Below are 23,403 nucleotides of genomic sequence, written 5' to 3' on the forward strand. Positions count from 1 at the left end.
ACACTCCCTTGTTCATGAAAATTATTTACACCTACAGACAGTGAGTCACCACAGCACCGTGGCTTGCTATATAAAGCAAGCAGACAGGCATCCAGTTACTGTTTGATTGAACGTTAGAATGGGCAAAACAAGTGACCTGGGCAACTTGGAGCATGGTATGATCGTCGGTGCCAGGCGCGCCAGTTCCAGTATCTCAGGACTGACTGCCACCCTGGGCTTTTCAAGCACAACAATGTCTAGGGTTGATCGAGAATGATGTGGCAAACAAAAACATCCAGTCAGTGGCAGTCCTGTGGGCGAAAACAGCTCGTTGATGAGAGAGATCGAGTGGAGAATAGCAAGAATCGTACAAGCTAACAGACGGGCCACAAACAGGCAAATAACGGCTCAGTACAACAGTGGTGTGCAGAACAGCATCTCGGAACCCACAACTCATCGATTTACTGCAGCAGACGACCACACCGGGTTCCACTCCTATCAGCTAAAAACAAGAAGAAGCTGCTCCAGCGACCACGTAATCACCAACACTGAGGAGTGGAAAACATTGCCTGGTCCACCCAATCCCAGTTACTGTTGCGTCATGCTGATGGCATTGCGTTGCGTCACGCTGATGGCATTGCGTTGCGTCACGCCGAGTCACCGTTGCGTCACGCCGAGCCACCGTTGCGTCACGCCGAGCCACCGTTGCGTCACGCCGAGCCACCGTTGCGTCACGCCGAGCCACCGTTGCGTCACGCCGAGCCACCGTTGCGTCACGCCGAGCCACCGTTGCGTCACGCCGAGCCACCGTTGCGTCACGCCGAGCCACCGTTGCGTCACGCCGAGCCACCGTTGCGTCACGCCGAGCCACCGTTGCACGCCGAGCCACCGTTGCGTCACGCCGAGCCACCGTTGCGTCACGCCGAGCCACCGTTGCGTCACGCCGAGCCACCGTTGCGTCACGCCGAGCCACCGTTGCGTCACGCCGAGTCACCGTTGCGTCACGCCGAGTCACTGTTGCGTCACGCCGAGTCACTGTTGCATCACGCCGAGTCACTGTTGCATCATCCGGATTTGGAGTAAGCAGCATGAGTCCATGGGCCCCATCCTGCCTTGTGTCAACAGTACATGCTGGTAGCGGTGGTGTAATGGAATGGAGAATGTTTTCCTGGCACACATTAGGTCCCTTGATACCAATTGAGCAAGAATTTCCAGAAGAATTCTGGCTGTTCTGGTACTGTTCTGTACCTAATAAACTGGCAACTGAGTGTATTTCGCTTTCTGTTCATCAACAAGTATGTCACTCGTCCCCGCTACATTGGCTTACTTAGCTTTATTCAGGGCTGCATAAAGGTTCTCTCTTTTTAATTGTGGGTTATGGTCCCTTGAGGTCTCATGCTGTGAATTTCATTAAAGTCATGAATAATATTGTAGCAGCCCATACAAATCAAGACAAAGGTGAACTTAAACACCAAAGGGGTCAATGAATTTGAGAGCACAAAGACAAAAGAACCAAACTAAAATAGACACAAGTCCTGCTCTTTCTATTCTCCCTATCCCCCACGGTGAAAACCTCATACAAAAGCATGTCTGGTTGAAGAGGCAGACAGAGGTCTGTGTTCGAGCTTTCTAGAGCTTCCAAACATCAGAGGGGCCATTCTTATTCATATCGCTGTCTTCATCTCACCTCTCATCTGTCTTTCAGCAGTAATGAACAGGAACGAGGGTTAAAGATCTAGGAGGAGGCTGAGCGTTGAAAGAACATGGGAGAACATGAAAGCAACCAAACCTCTTTCTTTCTGCCATGAATGAGCAGCGTCATATTTCTGCAAATTAAAATCCCCAGTGTAGCTTTAAACTAATAGAATAGCACTATATAAACAGAGAGGGGTTTTGTTAATTACTCCTCCTCTGCATCCACATGCCCTATGCATTGTTGTATTAATGCAAATAACATTCCCAGCTTAACTTTAAACTAATATAATAGCACTATATAAACAGAGAGGGGTTTTGTTAATTACTCCTCCTCTGCATCCACATGCCCTATGCATTGTTGTATTAATGCAAATAACATTCCCAGCTTAACTTTAAACTAATATAATAGCACTATATAAACAGAGAGGGGTTTTGTTAATTACTCCTCCTCTGCATCCACATGCCCTATGCATTGTTGTATTAATGCAAATAACATTCCCAGCTTAACTTTAAACTAATATAATAGCACTATATAAACAGAGAGGGGTTTTGTTAATTACTCCTCCTCTGCATCCACATGCCCTATGCATTGTTGTATTAATGCAAATAACATTCCCAGCTTAACTTTAAACTAATATAATAGCACTATATAAACAGAGAGGGGTTTTGTTAATTACTCCTCCTCTGCATCCACATGCCCTATGCATTGTTGTATTAATGCAAATAACATTCCCAGCTTAACTTTAAACTAATATAATAGCACTATATAAACAGAGAGGGGTTTTGTTAATTACTCCTCCTCTGCATCCACATGCCCTATGCATTGTTGTATTAATGCAAATAACATTCCCAGCTTAACTTTAAACTAATATAATAGCACTATATAAACAGAGAGGGGTTTTGTTAACGCAATATATACAGATGGAATAATTGTTTTAAAAAAAGTTAATAAACTGCATAAAATATTATTTGGACAATTTCCCTTCTTAATATCTTATAGAATCCAGGGTTTAAGTTCACTGAGTGTTTTCCTGTTCTAATGTATGGAAGCTCAGGCGGGATTCAGAGCTCTTTGTCTCCACCGCAGCTGTAATACCAGCGATTAAAAATGAACCGCTGACCTGCGTGTGCACTGGCTCACGTGCACATTCTTAATTAAAACGCTTTAAAAGATAACACAACCTCTTTAAAAAGACGTCTCTGAATGCAGTTGGTGCATCATTCCTAACCTAACGTGTTATCATTTTACCAATAGACGAGAGAACAAGGAGCTTACTGTCACCTCCCTGGAAAAATTAGGAGACCTCCCTACATCTTTTGAGCAGCAAAATGGACCTAACTTATGAACCAGCCGTGTAGAGTATAAGAAAGACAAACATTCACACTAATCATTTGTAGAGCTGTCCTAAAAGCTACATTGTCCAATAGTCGGCGGCAGGCAGGTAGCCTAGTGGTTAGAGTGTTGGGCTCAGTAACCGAAAGGTTGCTAGATCGAATCCCCGAGCTGACAAGGTAAAAATCTGTCGTTCGGCCCCTGAACAAGGCAGTTAACCACACTGTTCCTAGCCGTCATTGTAAATAAGAATGTGATATTAACTGACTTGCCTAGTTAAATAAAGACTAAATAAAAGTTAAATAAAATAAAGTCCTAGAGAAGGATATTCTGAAAATAACAACCCCCCACACCACCCCATGTTCTCTCCCATACAGGAAGTAAGAGAGCATTCCTCTCCGGTAGAGTAGGGCTTGTTGTGGGGCACCCATGTGGTGTTCCCCACACACGCACACTTCCCCACCTGTACTCATCGCAGGAGGAGGACGGTGCTCAGAGATAGCTGTGACAGGAATCAGAATTCGGTAATGTTCAGAGGGTTAACTGGCGGTATGAGGAAGAGAGGAGAGGAATGGAGACAGGGAGAGAGGCGAGGTTCAGAGATAGGAAGGGGAAAGGGAGGGCGAGGAAGAGAGGAGAGGAATGGAGACAGGGAGAGAGGCGAGGTTCAGAGATAGGAAGGGGAAGGGAGGGCGAGGAGGAGAGGAGAGGAATGGGGAAGGGAGGGCGAGGAGGAGAGGAGAGGAATGGAGACAGGGAGAGAGGCGAGGTTCAGAGATAGGAAGGGGAAAGGGAGGGCGAGGAAGAGAGGAGAGGCGAGGTTCAGAGATAGGGAGGGTGAGGAAGAGAGGAGAGGAATGGAGACAGGGAGAGAGGCGAGGTTCAGAGATAGGAAGGGGAAGGGAGGGCGAGGAGGAGAGGAGAGGAATGGGGAAGGGAGGGCGAGGAGGAGAGGAGAGGAATCTAGACAGGGAGAGAGGCGAGGTTCAGAGATAGGAAGGGGAAAGGGAGGGCGAGGAGGAGAGGAGAGGAATGGAGACAGGGAGAGAGGGAGAGAGGAGAGGAATGGAGATAGGAAGGGGAGGGCCAGGGAGAGAGGCGAGGTTCAGAGATAGGAAGGGGAAAGGGAGGGCGAGGAAGAGAGGAGAGGAATGGAGACAGGGAGAGAGGCGAGGTTCAGAGATAGGAAGGGGAAAGGGAGGGCGAGGAAGAGAGGAGAGGAATGGAGACAGGGAGAGAGGCGAGGTTCAGAGATAGGAAGGGCGAGGAAGAGAGGAGAGGAATGGAGACAGGGAGAGAGGCGAGGTTCAGAGATAGGAAGGGGAAAGGGAGGGCGAGGAAGAGAGGAGAGGAATGGAGACAGGGGAGAGGCGAGGTTCAGAGATAGGAAGGGGAAAGGGAGGGCGAGGAAGAGAGGAGAGGAATGGAGACAGGGAGAGAGGCGAGGTTCAGAGATAGGAAGGGCGAGGAAGAGAGGAGAGGAATGGAGACAGGGAGAGAGGCGAGGTTCAGAGATAGGAAGGGGAAAGGGAGGGCGAGGAGGAGAGGAATGGAGACAGGGAGAGAGGCGAGGTTCAGAGATAGGAAGGGGAAAGGGAGGGCGAGGAAGAGAGGAGAGGAATGGAGACAGGGAGAGAGGCGAGGTTCAGAGATAGGAAGGGCGAGGAAGAGAGGAGAGGAATGGAGACAGGGAGAGAGGCGAGGTTCAGAGATAGGAAGGGGAAAGGGAGGGCGAGGAAGAGAGGAGAGGAATGGAGACAGGGAGAGAGGCGAGGTTCAGAGATAGGGAGGGCGAGGAAGAGAGGCGTGGTTCAGAGATAGGAAAGGGAGAGGGCGAGGAGGAGAGGAGAGGAATGGAGACAGGGAGAGAGGCGAGGATCAGAGATAGGAAGGGGAAAGGGAGGGAGAGGAATGGAGACAGGGAGAGAGGCGAGGTTCAGAGATAGGAAGGGGAAAGGGAGGGAGAGGAATGGAGACAGGGAGAGAGGCGAGGTTCAGAGATAGGAAGGGGAAAGGGAGGGAGAGGAATGGAGACAGGGAGAGAGGCGAGGTTCAGAGATAGGAAGGGGAAAGGGAGGGAGAGGAATGGAGACAGGGAGAGAGGCGAGGTTCAGAGATAGGAAGGGGAAAGGGAGGGCGAGGAAGCGACAGTGTCAGAATAATCCAAAGTCAAGACGTAGAGTAGCTCACTGTAAACAAACTTCCAACATGTCTTCATCAATGTAGAATGAATGTGCGTTTAGAGATGCAGCTAGGGGGAGTTTAAAGGGATTGTTAATTTCATGCATTTTCCAGGTCGTATGTGGGCTTATAGGATTACCTGGGGTCGAAGCTCGACTGGCAGTTCGTATTGACCCCGTTCTGGGTCCGTTGAGTATGGGAGGCTTACAGGGTAAGGAATGTCATCCACTGACTCCCTTTGAATGGGCAGGTTAAAGGTCACATACCTCTGACACTCTGAGGCGTGCAGCACTAGGTCCTGGTTGTTGTTGGCGCTGACCGTCAGCTCATGTTCTGTTGAATTGAATACATCCAGCAGCAGGTGGCACTGACGGGTTCTGGGGAGAAAGATAGAACCGGGTCTTCACATCAGAATCTCCAAAATGTAACAGCTACAGGACAACTTTGTTTGGACGTTTTAAAGAAACATTTGCCGAAACTGAAGGGGTATAGCTAGCTAACGACCTCCTTTTCCACTTGGAAAAAAACAGTGGACAGACTTGTTAGCTACATTAACTAGGAATCTGCCTCCTGAAAATAGATTCTCCCAAGTGGGTGTGATTCTCCCAAGTAGGATTCCACCTGGTGACCTGTTCACAGTCTGCCCTGGCCTGTCTGGTACAGGTACCCCCGCCACACACTCACTGTTGGGGCGAGTGACTCTGAACGTACAACGGCTAGCCCCAAGTCATTATATTTTTTCTTGCGCTTTATGCTATTTGCCTCAGGACTCCTGATTGCTTTGCTGACTATGAACTTGCTTGTTTACCTGACCGTGGGACATACTGTTGTTCCCACACTGGGGACTCTGACTCTCTAATGGCTACACAGACTCTTGGCCTCCCATCCTATTCTAATCCCCTCTCGCCCAACTTTGTATTCATGTTACCTGATGAAATTGCTGTACAATATGATCTTGTTGCCATCTAATGCACATTCAGATGTCATAAAAATCAACACGGCAGAGATCTCCCTGTCCTCTGCCTTAACCCGATTGTACTACTTCTGATGATTTTTGGAAATGTGCATGTACACCCTGGCCCATCTACTGCTGTTAGCCCCAATTCTGATTTGGGCTCTGATATCTGCTTCACTGATTTCTGCTCTCATAAAAACTTGGGTATTCTGCATGTTAACACTAGAAGCTTAATATCTAAAACGTATCAATTGAAAGTATGGGTTCACAGCTCCAATCCAGATGTGTTGGTCATTACTGAGATGTGGTTAAGAAAGAGTGTTTGGAACACTGATGTTTACCTTTCTGGTTATAACCTTTTTCGGCAAGACAGATCTTCCAAAGGTGGTGGAGTGGCAATCTTTACCAAGGATCACCTTCAGTGCTCGGTTGTCTCCACCAAGTCTGTCCCCCGAAAAATTGAATGGCTGGTTTTTGATAATGGTGTTATCATCCACCATCAGCACCGGGCTGTACCCTACCTGCCCTAAGCTCTCTCCTGGCCCCTTAAACTAAGTCTGAATTTGTCCTGCTAGGTGACCTAAACTTCGACAAGCTTAAACCACCTGACCAGGTCCTAAAGCAATGTGACTCCCTAAATCTTGTCAGATTATTACCAATCCCACAAGGTATGACTCCAAACACCCATAAAAGGTTACTCTACTCGATGCTATCCTCACATATAATCCTGATAGGTATCGGTCTGGTATTTTCTGTAATTACCTTAGTGATCACTGTTTTACAGCCTGTGTTTGTAATGTCTGCTCAGTGAAACAACCTGTCCTGATTTGTCATAGACGCTTGCTAAAAAACTTGAATGAGAATGCCTTCCTTCATGTCTTGGCCTTTGTATATTGGTATAGAATCAGCTTGATCCCCTCTGTCGAAGACACTTGGACCTTCTTTTTTGATATTTCAGTGGTATAAAAAAAAAAAACTTTCAGCCCCTGGTTCGACCACGATCTTGCAGAGTTACTCCACCTCAAGAATTCCATTTGGCAAAAGGCTCGAAACATGCATACTCGTTCAGGCAAATGAGAAATAAGTGCACTCAGACATCCGGAAGGCCAAAGTTAGTTAGTTTAAGGAGCAGTTCTCTCTGTGGGTCTAACCCACATGGCTGAGCTCTTAAATCACCACTTCATTAAGTCAGAATTCATATTTGACTCAGCCATGTCTCCTTGCACGTCCAACATTTCCTCATCTCTCTCACCCCTTCTAATGCGACTATCCCAAATGCTTCTCCCTCTTTTTCCCCTGCCCAGCTACCCCTGCCCAGTTTTTCCCTGCAGGCAGTCACTGAAACAGAGGTGCTAGAGGAGCTCCTGAAACCTGACCCCCCAAAAATATCTGGGTTTAGACCCTTTCTTCTTTATGGTTGCAGCCCCTATAATCGCCAAGCCATTCTCTGACCTTTTTTAACCCGACTCTCCTCTCTGGGGAGGGTCCCATTGTTTGGAAGGCAGCCACAGTTCATCCTTTAATAAAAGGGAGAGATCAAGCTGATCCTAACGGTTATAGGCCTATTTCTATTTTGCCCTGTTTATCAAAAGTGTTTGAAAAATGTGTCAATAAACGGCTGACTGGCTTTCTTGATGTCTATAGTATCCCCTCTGGTATGCAATCTGGTTTCCGCTCAGGTTATGGACATATCACTGCATCCTTAAAGGTCCTCAATGATGTCACCATTGCCCTTGATCCTAAGCAATGTTGTGCTGCTATTTGTATTGACTTGACCAAAGCTTTTGATACAGTAGATCATTCCATTCTTGTGGGCTGGCTAAGGAATATTGGTGTCTCTGAGGGGTCTTCGGCCTGGTTTCCTAACTACCACTCAAAGAGTGCAGAGTATAAAATCTGAACATTTGCCACTGCCTGTCACCAAGTGAGTAGCCCATGGCACAATACTTGGCCCGACGCACTTCTCAATTTACATCAACAACAAAGCTCAGGCAGTAGGAAGCTCTCTCATCCATTTATATGCAGATGTCCCCTCCCTGGATTTTGTATTAAACACTCTACAACAAAGCTTTCTTAGTGTCCAACAAGCTTTCTCTGCCCTTAACCTTGTTCTAAACACATCCAAAACAAAGGTAATGTGGTTTGGTAGGAAGAATGCCTCTCTCACCACCGGTGTGATTACTACCTCTGAGGGTTTAGAGCTTAGAATGTATTTGGGAGTATGGCTCGACGGTGCACTGTCCTTCTCTCAGCACATATCAAAGCTGCAGACTAAAGTTAAATCTAGACTTGGTTGCCTTTTTCGTAATCGCTACTCTTTCACCCTAGCTGCCAAACTAACCCTGATTCAGATGATCATCCTACCTATGCTAGATTATGGAGATGTAATTTATAGATCAGCAAGTAATGGTGCTCTCAAGCAGCTAGATGTTCTTTACCATTCGGCCATCAGATTTGCCACCAATGCTCCTTATAGGACGTATCACTGCGCTCTATACTCCTCTGTAAACTGGTCATCTCTGTAAACCCGTCACAAAACCCACTGGTGGATGCTTACTTATTAAACCCTCTTAGTCCTCATTACACCCTATCTGAGATACCTACTGCAGCCCTCATCCTCCACATACAACACCCGTTCTGCCTGTCACATTCTGTTAAAGGTCCCCAAAGCACACATATCCCTGGGTCCCTACTCTTTTCAGTTCACTGCAGCTCGCGACTGGAACGAGCAGCAAAAAAAAAACACTCAAACTGGACAGTTTTATCTCCAGCTCTTCATTAAAGACTCAATCATGGACCCTCTTACTGACAATTGGGGCTGCTTTATGTGATATATTGTTGTCTCTACATTCTTGCCCTTTGTGCTGTTGTCTGTGCCCAATAACGTTTGTACCATGTTTTGTGCTGCTACAACGTTGTGCTGCTGCCATGTTGTGTTGCTACCATGTTGTTGTCATGTTGTGTTGCTACCATGCCGTGTTGTCATGTGTTACTAACAAGCCATGATGTGTTTTGTCCTATATATATACACAGTACACAGCCCCGGCAGGAGGCCTTTTGCCAGGCCATCATTGTAAATAAGAATTTGTTCTTAACCGACTTGCCTAGTTAAAAAGATTAAATAGCATCTTAAAAACAAAAAAAAACACACACAGACGGGTTCAAAGGAAATAAATAGAACCGGGTTAGAACCAACCACAGGTACACACACTGACGGGTACTGGGGAGAGAGTGAGCAGATGTTTTTAACTTCAAATAATAAAACATCAAGCGTGTAATTGTGAGCAAGTGTCCTGCCTACTCTCTTCAAATTGAAAAGCTACCATACACAGACCACACCGTTTGCTAACCTAAAACCTACACAAGATGGAAAAATCATTCTATAATTATACTGTTATTATGTTGACGAATTAATTTATTGATGTATCCGATGTGAAATGTAAAGGTCAGTTCAGTGATCACAACACCAAGGTTATCTCTGAGCTATGACTGTGAGGAGAATTTAGAGTTTAGAATTCAGAGACCGAAACGGAGACAAATAGTTGGCTGCCTTGAATCATTTATTCACATCTTAGATCTTTAGAAGCTCAGTCAGTCAGTCAGTCAGTCAGTCAGTCAGTCAGTCAGTCAGTCAGTCAGTCAGTCAGTCAGTCAGTCAGTCAGTCAGTCAGTCAGTCACCCGGGTAGATACTTGTTGAAATGGTTCACTTTTAAAACATTTCTACCTCTGGTACAGCGCCAACGTCTGCGATGTGCAAGTTGCCACATTATAAACTTTGTCCAGATGACTTCCTGATCGTTTTTACTATTAAGCTACTGCCGTGGTGACTGTTTCCACAGCCCTGTTCTACGGCGCTGTCTCCTGATTGGCTAAGCTGCTGTGTCGGTGCTTCCTGATTGATGGTTCAGCTAAACGGTGGGGAGGATAAATCAGTTGTCACCCCCTCTCTTTCTTGGTACTACCCTCCGCTGTGTTAATCATGTCTGCCAGCAGAGACAAGGAGACAGTCGGAGAAACATGGACGCCCCCTGCTAGAAATATGGTATTTTAATTACGGAGACACTTTATTAGGGGCCGGGGCAAACTCTAATGATGTCTCCATTTACTCAGGGATTTAAGAGGAGGGAGGAAGAAAGTAGAGCGAAAGGGTTGAGGACATTGGTGTCTCTCTAAGAGGAGGGAGGCAGACTGCTGAGATTTTTGGCCTGGAAAGCAGGTGAGTCATCAGAGTTCACCTACAGTACACAGCTGGTAGACATGAGACATCAGTACACAGCTGGTAGACATGAGACATCAATACACAGCTGGTAGACATGAGACATCAATACACAGCTGGTAGACATGAGACATCAGTACACAGCTGGTAGACATGAGACATCCGTACACAGCTGGTAGACATGAGACATCCATACACAGCTGGTAGACATGAGACATCAATACACAGCTGGTAGACATGAGACATCAATACACAGCTGGTAGACATGAGACATCAGTACACAACTGGTAGACATGAGACATCAGTACACAACTGGTAGACATGAGACATCAGTACACAGCTGGTAGACATGAGACATCAATACACAACTGGTAGACATGAGACATCAGTACACAGCTGGTAGACATGTGACATCCGTACACAGCTGGTAGAGTTGTGACATCCGTACACAGCTGGTAGACATGAGACATCAATACACAGCTGGTAGACATGAGACATCAGTACACAGCTGGTAGACAAGTGACATCAATACACAGCTGGTAGACATGAGACATCAGTTGTTTTTTGAGTACCTCCTGCTGTACTGTGGACTACATACATTATTCTCATTTAAGACCATTCTGAAAACTTGACTGTCTTTTTCCAAGGAATGTTGCCTTTTATCTGTGTGGAAAAATAAGAAAAAAAGAATGTGAAAGCCAGACAGAGACAGGCTGGAGAAGAGAAAAACAGACAGACAGACAGACAGAAACTATAAACACAGACAGACAGGCTGGAGAGGAGAAACAGACAGACATAGACAGTCTGGAGAAGAGAAAGACGGACAGACAGACAGGAGAAGAGAAAGACAGTCTGTCTGTCTGTCTGTCTGTCTGTCTCTTCTCCAGTCTGTCTGTCTGTCTCTTCTCCAGTCTGTCTGTCTGTCTCTTCTCCAGTCTGTCTGTCTGTCTCTTCTCCAGTCTGTCTGTCTGTCTCTTCTCCAGTCTGTCTGTCTGTCTGTCTGTCTGTCTGTCTGTCTGTCTGTCTGTCTGTCTGTCTGTCTGTCTGTCTGTCTGTCTGTCTGTCTGTCTGTCTGTCTGTCTGTCTGTCTGTCTGTCTGTCTGTCTGTCTTTCTCTTCTCCAGTCTGTCTGTCTGTCTGTCTGTCTGACCTCTCCAGACTGTCTATGTCTGTCTGTTTCTCCTCTCCAGCCTGTCTGTCTGTTTCTCCTCTCCAGCCTGTCTGTCTGTGTTTATCGTTTCTGTCTGTCTGTCTGTCTTTCTCTTCAACAGACAGACAGACAGGTTGGAGAAGAGAAAGACAGACAGACAGGCTGGAGAGGAGAAACAGACATACAGACAGGCTGGGAGAAAAACAGACATACAGACAGGCTGGAGAGGAGAAACAGACAGGAGAGGAGAAACAGACAGGAGAGGAGAAACAGACAGGAGAGGAGAAACAGACAGACATAAAGACAGGAGAAAGACAGACAGACAGGCTGGAGAGGAGAAACAGACATACAGACAGGCTGGAGAGGAGAAACAGACAGACAGACAGGCTGGAGAAGAGAAAGAGACAGGAGAGGAGAAACAGACAGGAGAGGAGAAACAGACAGACAGGTTGGAGAAGAGAAAGAGAGAAAGAGACAGGAGAGGAGAAACAGGCAGGAGAGGAGAAACAGACAGGAGAGGAGAAACAGACAGACAGTCTGGAGAAGAGAAAGACAGACAGGCTGGAGAAGAGAAACAGACAGACAGACAGGCTGGAGAAGAGAAACAGACAGACAGACAGTCTGGAGAGGAGAAACAGACAGACAGGCTGGAGAAGAGACAGACAGACAGACAGGCTGGAGAAGAGAAAGACAGACAGACAGGCTGGAGACAGAAAGACAGACAGACAGACAGGCTGGAGAAGAGAGACAGACAGACAGACAGGGTGGAGAGGAGAAACAGACATACAGACTGGAGAGGAGAAACAGACTACAGACTGGAGAGGAGAAACAGACAGACAGACAGACAGACAGACAGACAGACAGACAGACAGACAGACAGACAGGCTGGAGAAGAGAAAGACAGACAGACAGGCTGGAGAGAAAGACAGACAGACAGGCTGGAGAAGAGAAAGACAGACAGACAGGCTGGAGAAGAGAAAGACAGACAGACAGGCTGGAGAAGAGAGACAGACAGGCTGGAGAAAGACAGACAGACAGACAGACAGACAGACAGACAGACAGACAGACAGACAGACAGACAGACAGACAGACAGACAGACAGACAGACAGACAGGGTGGAGAAAATAAAGACAGACAGACAGGCTGGAGAAGAGAAAAACAGACAGACAGGCTGGAGAAGAGAAAAACAGACAGACAGGCTGGAGAGGAGAAACAGACAGACAGGCTGGAGAGGAGAAACAGACAGACAGGCTGGAGAGGAGAAACAGACAGACAGACAGGCTGGAGAGGAGAAACAGACATACAGACTGGAGAGGAGAAACAGACATACAGACTGGAGAGGAGAAACAGACAGACAGACAGACAGACAGACAGACAGACAGACAGACAGACAGACAGACAGGCTGGAGAAGAGAAAGACAGACAGACAGGCTGGAGAAGAGAAAGACAGACAGACAGGCTGGAGAAGAGAAAGACAGACAGACAGGCTGGAGAAGAGAAAGACAGACAGACAGGCTGGAGAAGAGAAAGACAGACAGACAGGCTGGAGAAGAGAGACAGACAGGCTGGAGAAGAGACAGACAGACAGACAGACAGACAGGGTGGAGAAAATAAAGACAGACAGACAGGCTGGAGAAGAGAAAAACAGACAGACAGACAGGCTGGAGAAGAGAAAAACAGACAGACAGACAGGCTGGAGAAGAGAAAAACAGACAGACAGGCTGGAGAAGAGAAAAACAGACAGACAGGCTGGAGAAGAGAAAAACAGACAGACAGGCTGGAGAGGAGAAACAGACAGACAGGCTGGAGAGGAGAAACAGACAGACAGACAGGCTGGAGAGGAGAAACAGACAGACAGACAGGCTGGAGAGGAGAAACAGACAGACAGACAGGCTGGAGAGGAGAAACAGAGGAGAGGAGAAACAGACAGGAGAGGAGAAACAGACAGGAGAGGAGAAGCAGACAGGAGAGGAGAAACAGACAGGAGAGGAGAAACAGACAGGAGAGGAGAAACAGACATACAGACAGGCTGGAGAAGAGAAACAGACAGGAGAGGAGAAACAGACAGGAGAGGAGAAACAGACAGGAGAGGAGAAACAGACAGGAGAGGAGAAACAGACACAGGCTGGAGAAGAGAAAGACAGACAGACAGGCTGGAGAGAGAAACAGACAGACAGGCTGGAGAGGAGAAACAGACAGACAGACAGACTGGAGAGGAGAAACAGACAGACTGGAGAGGAGAAACAGACATACAGACTGGAGAGGAGAAACAGACATACAGACAGGATTTGAGTCGCTCTGGATAAGAGCGTCTGAAAGACTTAAATGTAAATGTAAATGTAGAAACAGACAGACAGGCTGGAGAAGAGACAGACAGACAGACAGACAGACAGACAGACAGACAGACAGACAGACAGACAGACAGACAGACAGACAGACAGACAGACAGACAGACAGACAGACAGACAGACAGACAGACAGACAGACAGACAGGAGAAGAGAAAGACAGACAGACAGGCTGGAGAAGAGAAAGACAGACAGACAGTCTGGAGAAGAGAAAGACAGACAGTCTGGATAAGAGAAAGACAGACAGACAGGCTGGAGAAGAGAAAGACAGACAGGCTGGAGAAGAGAAAGACAGACAGACAGGCTGGAGAGGAGAAACAGACAGACAGGCTGGAGAGGAGAAACAGACAGACAGGCTGGAGAGGAGAAACAGACAGACAGGCTGGAGAGGAGAAACAGACAGACAGGCTGGAGAGGAGAAACAGACAGACAGGCTGGAGAGGAGAAACAGACAGACAGGCTGGAGAGGAGAAACAGACAGACAGACAGGCTGGAGAAGAGAGACAGACAGACATACAGACAGAGACAGACATACAGGCAGGAGAGGAGAAACAGACAGACAGGCTGGAGAAGAGACAGACAGACAGACAGACAGACAGACAGACAGACAGACAGACAGACAGACAGACAGACAGACAGACAGACAGACAGACAGACAGACAGACAGACAGACAGACAGACAGACAGACAGACAGACAGACAGACAGGAGAGGAGAAACAGACAGACAGACAGACAGACAGACAGACAGACAGAAACAGACAGACAGACAGACAGGCAGAAAAACAGACAGAGACAGGCTGGAGAAGAGAAAAACAGACAGAGACAGGCTGGAGAGGAGAAACAGACAGACAGACAGGCTGGAGAGGAGAAACAGACAGACAGACAGACTGGAGAGGAGAAACAGACAGACAGACAGACTGGAGAGGAGAAACAGACATACAGACTGGAGAGGAGAAACTGACAGGAGAGGAGAAACAGACAGGAGAGGAGAAACAGACAGACAGACAGACAGACAGACAGACAGACAGACAGACAGACAGACAGACAGACATACAGACTGGAGAGGAGAAACAGACATACAGACAGGCTGGAGAAGAGACAGACAGACAGGCTGGAGAAGAGACAGACAGACAGGCTGGAGAAGAGAATGACAGACAGGCTGGAGAAGAGACAGACAGACAGGCTGGAGAAGAGAATGACAGACAGGCTGGAGAAGAGAATGACAGACAGGCTGGAGAAGAGAAAGAAAGACAGACAGACAGACAGACAGACAAAATAAAGACAGACAGGCTGGAGAGGAGAAACAGACAGACAGGCTGGAGAGGAGAAACAGACAGACAGGCTGGAGAGGAGAAACAGACAGACAGACAGACAGACAGACAGACAGACAGACAGGCTGGAGAGGAGAAACAGACAGACAGGCTGGAGAGGAGAAACAGACAGACAGGCTGGAGAGGAGAAACAGACAGACAGGCTGGAGAGGAGAAACAGACAGACAGGCTGGAGAGGAGAAACCGACACACAGGCTGGAGAGGAGAAACCGACACACAGGCTGGAGAGGAGAAACAGACAGACAGGCTGGAGAAGAGACAGACAGACAGACAGGCTGGAGAAGAGAAAGAAAGACAGACAGACAGACAGACAGATAGACAGGCTGGAGAGGAGAAACAGACAGACAGGCTGGAGAGGAGAAACCGACAGACAGGCTGGAGAGGAGAAACAGACAGACAGGAGAGGAGAAACAGACAGGAGAGGAGAAACAGACAGGAGAGGAGAAACAGACAGGAGAGGAGAAACAGACAGGAGAGGAGAAACAGACAGGAGAAACAGACAGACAGTCTGGAGAGGAGAAACAGACAGACAGTCTGGAGAAGGGAAAGAAAGACAGACAGGCTGAAGAGGAGAAACAGACAGAAGAGAAGAAACAGACAGACAGGCTGGAGAAGAGAAAGAGAGAAAGAGACAGGAGAGGAGAAACAGGCAGGAGAGGAGAAACAGACAGGAGAGGAGAAACAGACAGACAGTCTGACAGACAGGCTGGAAAGGAGAAACAGACAGACAGACAGTCTGGAGAAGGGAAAGAAAGACAGACAGGCTGGAGAGGAGAAACAGAGAAGAGGAGAAAGAGACAGACAGGCTGGAGAGGAGAAACAGACAGACATAGACAGTCTGGAGAGGAGAAACAGAGAAGAGGAGAAACAGACAGACAGTCTGGAGAAGACAAAGAAAGACAGACAGGCTGAAGAGGAGAAACAGAGAAGAGGGGAAACAGACAGACAGTCTGGAGAAGAGAAAGACAGACAGGCTGGAGAGGAGAAACAGACAGACAGTCTGGAGAAGGGAAAGAAAGACAGACAGGCTGGAGAGGAGAAACAGAGAAGAGGAGAAACAGACAGACAGTCTGGAGAAGAGAAAGACAGACAGGCTGGAGAGGAGAAACAGACAGACAGAAAGTCTGGAGAAGGGAAAGAAAGACAGACAGGCTGGAGAGGAGAAACAGACAGACATAGACAGTCTGGAGAGGAGAAACAGACATACAGGCTAGGAGAAACAGACAGACATAGACAGTCTGGAGAGGAGAAACAGACAGACAGGCTGGAGAGGAGAAACAGACATACAGACTGGAGAGGAGAAACAGACATACAGACAGGCTGGAGAGGAGAAAGACAGACAAACAAACTGGAGAAGAGAAAGACAGACAGACAAACTGGAGAAGAGAAAGACAGACAGACAGAATGGAGAGGAGAAACAGACAGACAGAATGGAGAGGAGAAACAGACAGACAGGCTGGAGAGGAGAAACAGACATACAGACTGGAGAGGATTTGTAAGTCGCTCTGGATAAGAGCGTCTGCTAAATGACTTAAATGTAAATGTAGAAACAGACATACAGACAGGCTGGAGAAGAGACAGACAGACAGACAGACAGACAGACAGACAGACAGACAGACAGACAGACAGACAGACAGACAGACAGACAGACAGACAGACAGACAGGCTGGAGAAGAGAACGACAGACAGGCTGGAGAAGAGAAAGACAGACAGACAGGCTGGAGAAGAGAACGACAGACAGGCTGGAGAAGAGAAAGACAGACAGACAGGCTGGAGAAGAGAAAGAAAGACAGACAGGCTGGAGAAGAGAAAGAAAGACAGACAGACAGACACAGACAGACAGGGTGGAGAGAAACAGACAGACAGACAGGCTGGAGAAGAGAAAAACAGAGACAGACAGGCTGGAGAAGAGAAAAACAGACAGACAGGCTGGAGAGGATAAACAGACAGACAGACAGGCTGGAGAGGAGAAACAGACAGACAGACAGGAGAGGAGAAACAGACAGACAGACTGGAGAGGAGAAACAGACAGACAGACTGGAGAGGAGAAACAGACTGGAGAGGAGAAACTGACAGGAGAGGAGAAACTGACAGGAGAGGAGAAACAGACAGGAGAGGAGAAACAGACAGGAGAGGAGAAACAGACATACAGACAGGCTGGAGAAGAGAAACAGACAGGAGAGGAGAAACAGACACAGGCTGGAGAAGAGAAAGACAGACAGACAAACTGGAGAAGAGAAAGACAGACAGACAGGCTGGAGAAGAGAAAGACAGACAGGCTGGAGAAGAGAAAGACAGACAGACAGGCTGGAGAAGAGAAAGAAAGACAGACAGGCTGGAGAAGAGAAAGAAAGACAGACAGACAGACACAGACAGACAGGGTGGAGAGAAACAGACAGACAGACAGGCTGGAGAAGAGAAAAACAGAGACAGACAGGCTGGAGAAGAGAAAAACAGACAGACAGGCTGGAGAGGAGAAACAGACAGACAGACAGGCTGGAGAGGAGAAACAGACAGACAGACAGGAGAGGAGAAACAGACAGACAGACTGGAGAGGAGAAACAGACTGGAGAGGAGAAACTGACAGGAGAGGAGAAACAGACAGGAGAGGAGAAACAGACAGGAGAGGAGAAACAGACATACAGACAGGCTGGAGAAGAGAAACAGACAGGAGAGGAGAAACAGACAGGAGAGGAGAAACAGACACAGGCTGGAGAAGAGAAAGACAGACAGACAAACTGGAGAAGAGAAAGACAGACAGACTGGAGAAGAGAAAGACAGACAGACAGACTGGAGAAGAGAAAGACAGACAGACAGGCTGGAGAGGAGAAACAGACATACAGACTGGAGAGGAGAAAGACAGAAACAAACTGGAGAAGAGAAAGACAGACAGACAAACTGGAGAAGAGAAAGACAGACAGACAAACTGGAGAAGAGAAAGACAGACAGACAAACTGGAGAAGAGAAAGACAGACAGACAGGCTGGAGAGGAGAAACAGACAGACAGGCTGGAGAGGAGAAACAGACATACAGACTGGAGAGGAGAAACAGACAGACAGACAGACTGGAGAAGAGAAAGACAGACAGACAAACTGGAGAAGAGAAAGACAGACAGACAAACTGGAGAAGAGAAAGACAGACAGACATACTGGAGAACAGAAAGACAGACAGACATACTGGAGAAGAGAAAGACAGACAGACAGACAGACATACTGGAGAAGAGAAAGACAGACAGACAGGCTGGAGAGGAGAAACAGACAGACAGACAGTCTGGAGAAAGGAAAGAAAGACAGACAGGCTGTAGAGGAGAAACAGACAAACAGGCTGGAGAGGAGAAACAGACAGACAGGCTGGAGAAGGGGAAGACAGACAGGCTGGAAAGGGGAAACAGACAGACAGACAGGCTGGAGAGGAGAAAGGAAAGAAAGACAGACAGGCTGGAGAGGAGAAACAGACAAACAGGCTGGAGAGGAGAAACAGACAGACAGGCTGGAGAGGAGAAACAGACAGACAGGCTGGAGAAGAGAAAAACAGACAGACAGGCTGGAGAGGAGAAAAAGAGAGACAGGCTGGAGAAGGGGAAGACAGACAGGCTGGAGAGGAGAAACAGAGAGACAGGCTGGAGAGGAGAAACAGACAGACAGGCTGGAGAGGAGAAGCAGACAGAGATAGGCCGTAGAATAGAGGAGAGAGAAAGACTGGTGTGGAGAGAAGAAACAGCCTCCTACAGCAGCTAGGAAACGGTCCGTGATGAAAGGACAAACACCTTTGATGTTGTGATGTTAGGACTGGACAGGAATGGATGAGTGCTCCTTAATGGGTTTTCTTTATGTAATGTGTGCGTGTGTTCTAATGTTCACAAACACCCTCCCACACTCACCACCAGATCTTTCTGGACAGCGCTATGTCACGCTGACGAATGAGCCGTGAGATCAGCCATTCACCGTTATTGATTGGTAGAGAGGCCCCCCCCATCCTGTCGGACAGAATAACTTACCAAACTTGGCAACCCATTCCCCAAACCTGGCGGCCCAGGGCAGCTCCTTTCTTCTTAGAGCCAAACAAGCTTTTAAACAGATGGCCATGCAAATCATCTGACTAGCTGTGTCTCTGGCTGTTTGTACCTACAAACACATCCACAACCATCAAACCCTGAGACGATGGAGGAGACCACTTCTGCTACTGCTACTCCTTTAGCTAGTTTGGTGTTATTCAGATTAGGGATGGACAATATATCGGTAAGCATATCGGAATCGGTCGCTATTAGCTAAAAATGCCAACATCAGTATGGGCCCGATGTCTAGTTTAACACCGATGTGCAAAGCCGATGTCAAAGCTGCCGTGCATATCTATATAACGTAGGTAGATGAGGTGCATATCTATATAACGTAGGTAGATGAGGTACATATCTATATAACGTAGGTAGATGAGGTACATATCTATATAACGTAGGTAGATGAGGTGCATATCTATATAACGTAGGTAGATGAGGTGCATATCTATATAACGTAGGTAGATGAGGTGCATATCTATATAACGTAGGTAGATGATGTACATATCTATATAACGTAGGTAGATGAGGTACATACCTATATAACGTAGGTAGATGAGGTATGAAGTAGGTAGATGAGGTACATACCTATATAACGTAGGTAGATGAGGTACATACCTATATAAGGTAGGTAGATGAGGTGCATACCTATATAACGTAGGTAGATGAGGTACATACCTATATAACGTAGGTAGATGAGGTACATATCTATATAACGTAGGTAGATGAGGTACATACCTATATAACGTAGGTAGATGATGTACATATCTATATAACGTAGGTAGATGAGGTACACACCTATATAACGTAGGTAGATGAGGTACATACCTATATAACGTAGGTAGATGAGGTACATACCTATATAACGTAGGTAGATGAGGTATAACGTAGGTAGATTAGGTATAACGTAGGTAGATGACGTGCATACCTATATAACATAGGTAGATGAGGTACATACCTATATAACGTAGGTAGATGAGGTTTAACGTAGGTAGATCAGGTACATACCTATATAACGTAGGTAGATGAGGTATAATGTCGGTAGATGTTGTACATACCTATATAACGTAGGTAGATGAGGTACATACCTATATAACGTAGGTAGATGAGGTACATATCTATATAACGTAGGTAGATGAGGTACACACCTATATAACGTAGGTAGATGAGGTACATACCTATATAACATCGGTAGATGAGGTACATACCTATATAACGTAGGTAGATGAGGTACATACCTATATAACGTAGGTAGATGAGGTACATATCTATATAACGTAGGTAGATGAGGTACATACCTATATAACGTCGGTAGATGAGGTACATACCTATATAACGTCGGTAGATTAGGTACATACCTATATAATGTAGGTAGATGAGGTACATACCTATATAACGTAGGTAGATGAGGTACATACCTATATAACGTAGGTAGATGAGGTACATACCTATATAACGTAGGTAGATGAGGTACATACCTATATAACGTAGGTAGATGAGGTACATACCTATATAACGTAGGTAGATGAGGTACATACCTATATAACGTAGGTAGATGAGGTACACACTTATATAACGTAGGTAGACGAGGTACATACCTATATAACGTAGGTAGATGAGGTACATACCTATATAACGTCGGTAGATGAGGTACATACCTATATAACGTAGGTAGATGAGGTATAACGTAGGTAGATGAGGTATAACGTAGGTAGATGAGGTATAACGTAGGTAGATGAGGTACATACCTATATAACGTAGGTAGATGAGGTACATACCTATATAAAGTAGGTAGATGAGGTACATACCTATATAACATCGGTAGATGAGGTACATACCTATATAACGTAGGTAGATGAGGTATAACGTAGGTAGATGAGGTACATACCTATATAACGTAGGTAGATGAGGTACATACCTATATAACGTAGGTAGATGAGGTACATACCTATATAACGTCGGTAGATTAGGTACATACCTATATAACGTAGGTAGATGAGGTACATACCTATATAACCTAGGTAGATGAGGTACATACCTATATAACGAGGTAGATGAGGTACATACCTATATAACGTAGGTAGATGAGGTACATACCTATATAACGTAGGTAGATGAGGTATAACGTCGGCAGATGAGGTACATACCTATATAACGTAGGTAGATGAGGTACATACCTATATAACATCGGTAGATGAGGTACATACCTATATAACATCGGTAGATGAGGTACATACCTATATAACGTCGGTAGATGAGGTATAACGTAGGTAGATGAGGTACATACCTATATAACGTAGGTAGATGAGGTACATATCTATATAACGTAGGTAGATGAGGTACATACCTATATAACGTAGGTAGATGAGGTACATACCTATATAACGTCGGTAGATTAGGTACATACCTATATAATGTAGGTAGATGAGGTACATACCTATATAACGTAGGTAGATGAGGTACATACCTATATAACGTAGGTAGATGAGGTACATACCTATATAACGTAGGTAGATGAGGTATATACCTATATAACGTAGGTAGATGAGGTACATACCTATATAACGTAGGTAGATGAGGTATGACGTAGGTAGATGATATATACCTATATAACGTAGGTAGATGAGGTACATACCTATATAAGGTAGGTAGATGAGGTGCATACCTATATAACGTAGGTAGATGAGGTATAACGTAGGTAGATTAGGTATAACGTAAGTAGATTAGGTATAACGTAGGTAGATTAGGTATAGCGTAGGTAGATTATAACGATTAGGTAAGAGGTAGAGGTACATGCCTATATAACGTAGGTAGATGAGGTACATACCTATATAACGTAGGTAGATGAGGTACATACCTATATAACGTAGTAGATGAGGTATAACGTCGGTAGATGAGGTACATACCTATATAACGTAGGTAGATGAGGTACATACCTATATAACGTAGGTAGATGAGGTACATACCTATATAACGTAGGTAGATGAGGTATAACGTCGGTAGATGATGTACATACCTATATAACGTCGGTAGATGAGGTACATACCTATATAACGTCGGTAGATGAGGTACATACCTATATAACGTCGGTAGATGAGGTATAACGTAGGTAGATGAGGTACATACCTATATAACGTCGGTAGATGAGGTATAACGTAGGTAGATGAGGTACATACCTATATAACGTAGGTAGATGAGGTACATACCTATATAACGTAGGTAGATGAGGTACATACCTATATAACGTAGGTAGATGAGGTACATACCTATATAACGTAGGTAGATGAGGTACATACCTATATAACGTAGGTAGATGAGGTACATACCTATATAACGAGGTAGATGAGGTACATACCTATATAACGTAGGTAGATGAGGTACATACCTATATAACGTAGGTAGATGAGGTACATACCTATATAACGTAGGTAGATGAGGTACATACCTATATAACGTAGGTAGATGAGGTACATACCTATATAACGTAGGTAGATGAGGTACATACCTATATAACGTAGGTAGATGAGGTACATACCTATATAACGTAGGTAGATGAGGTACATACCTATATAACGTAGGTAGATGAGGTACATACCTATATAACGTAGGTAGATGAGGTACATACCTATATAACGTAGGTAGATGAGGTACATACCTATATAACGTAGGTAGATGAGGTACATACCTATATAACGTAGGTAGATGAGGTACATACCTATATAACGTAGGTAGATGAGGTACATACCTATATAACGTAGGTAGATGAGGTACATACCTATATAACGTAGGTAGATGAGGTACATACCTATATAACGTAGGTAGATGAGGTACATACCTATATAACGTAAGTAGATGAGGTACATACCTATATAACGTAGGTAGATAAGGTACATACCTATATAACGTAGATGATGTAATGACGCCATGACAAATACAGCTCTACACAGAACAAAAGCAGAAAAATACTAAGCGCACACTTCCAACAACTAAACAAGTTCAAGTCGAGCAGCCATTTGAAAGAGTAAGAACATTTCAGCGAGACAACTCAAAGGTGAAACCCATTAAAGCCAAGATAATGGAATTCATTGCCCTTGACAATCAACCGTTTTCTGTCGTGGATGATGTTGGCTTTCTGCGATTGGTTTCGAGCCGGTTACACACTACC

The 23,403-nt window shown here is 45.9% G+C and overlaps 1 protein-coding gene across 2 annotated transcripts in view; it reads right to left on the reverse strand.

The window, feature by feature from the left end:
• trappc9 (trafficking protein particle complex subunit 9) overlaps nucleotides 1-23,403 on the reverse strand; it is a 329,423-nt gene that overhangs the window by 123,557 nt on the left and 182,463 nt on the right. For both annotated transcript variants that reach the window (XM_046325762.1, XM_046325760.1), the window contains one exon: nucleotides 5,455-5,565. In XM_046325762.1, coding sequence (XP_046181718.1) covers nucleotides 5,455-5,565 — 111 coding nt within the window. The remainder of the gene's footprint in view (nucleotides 1-5,454; nucleotides 5,566-23,403) is intronic.

The sequence above is a fragment of the Oncorhynchus gorbuscha genome, linkage group LG24 (assembly GCF_021184085.1).
Source record: "Oncorhynchus gorbuscha isolate QuinsamMale2020 ecotype Even-year linkage group LG24, OgorEven_v1.0, whole genome shotgun sequence".
Lineage (NCBI taxonomy): Eukaryota > Metazoa > Chordata > Actinopteri > Salmoniformes > Salmonidae > Oncorhynchus > Oncorhynchus gorbuscha.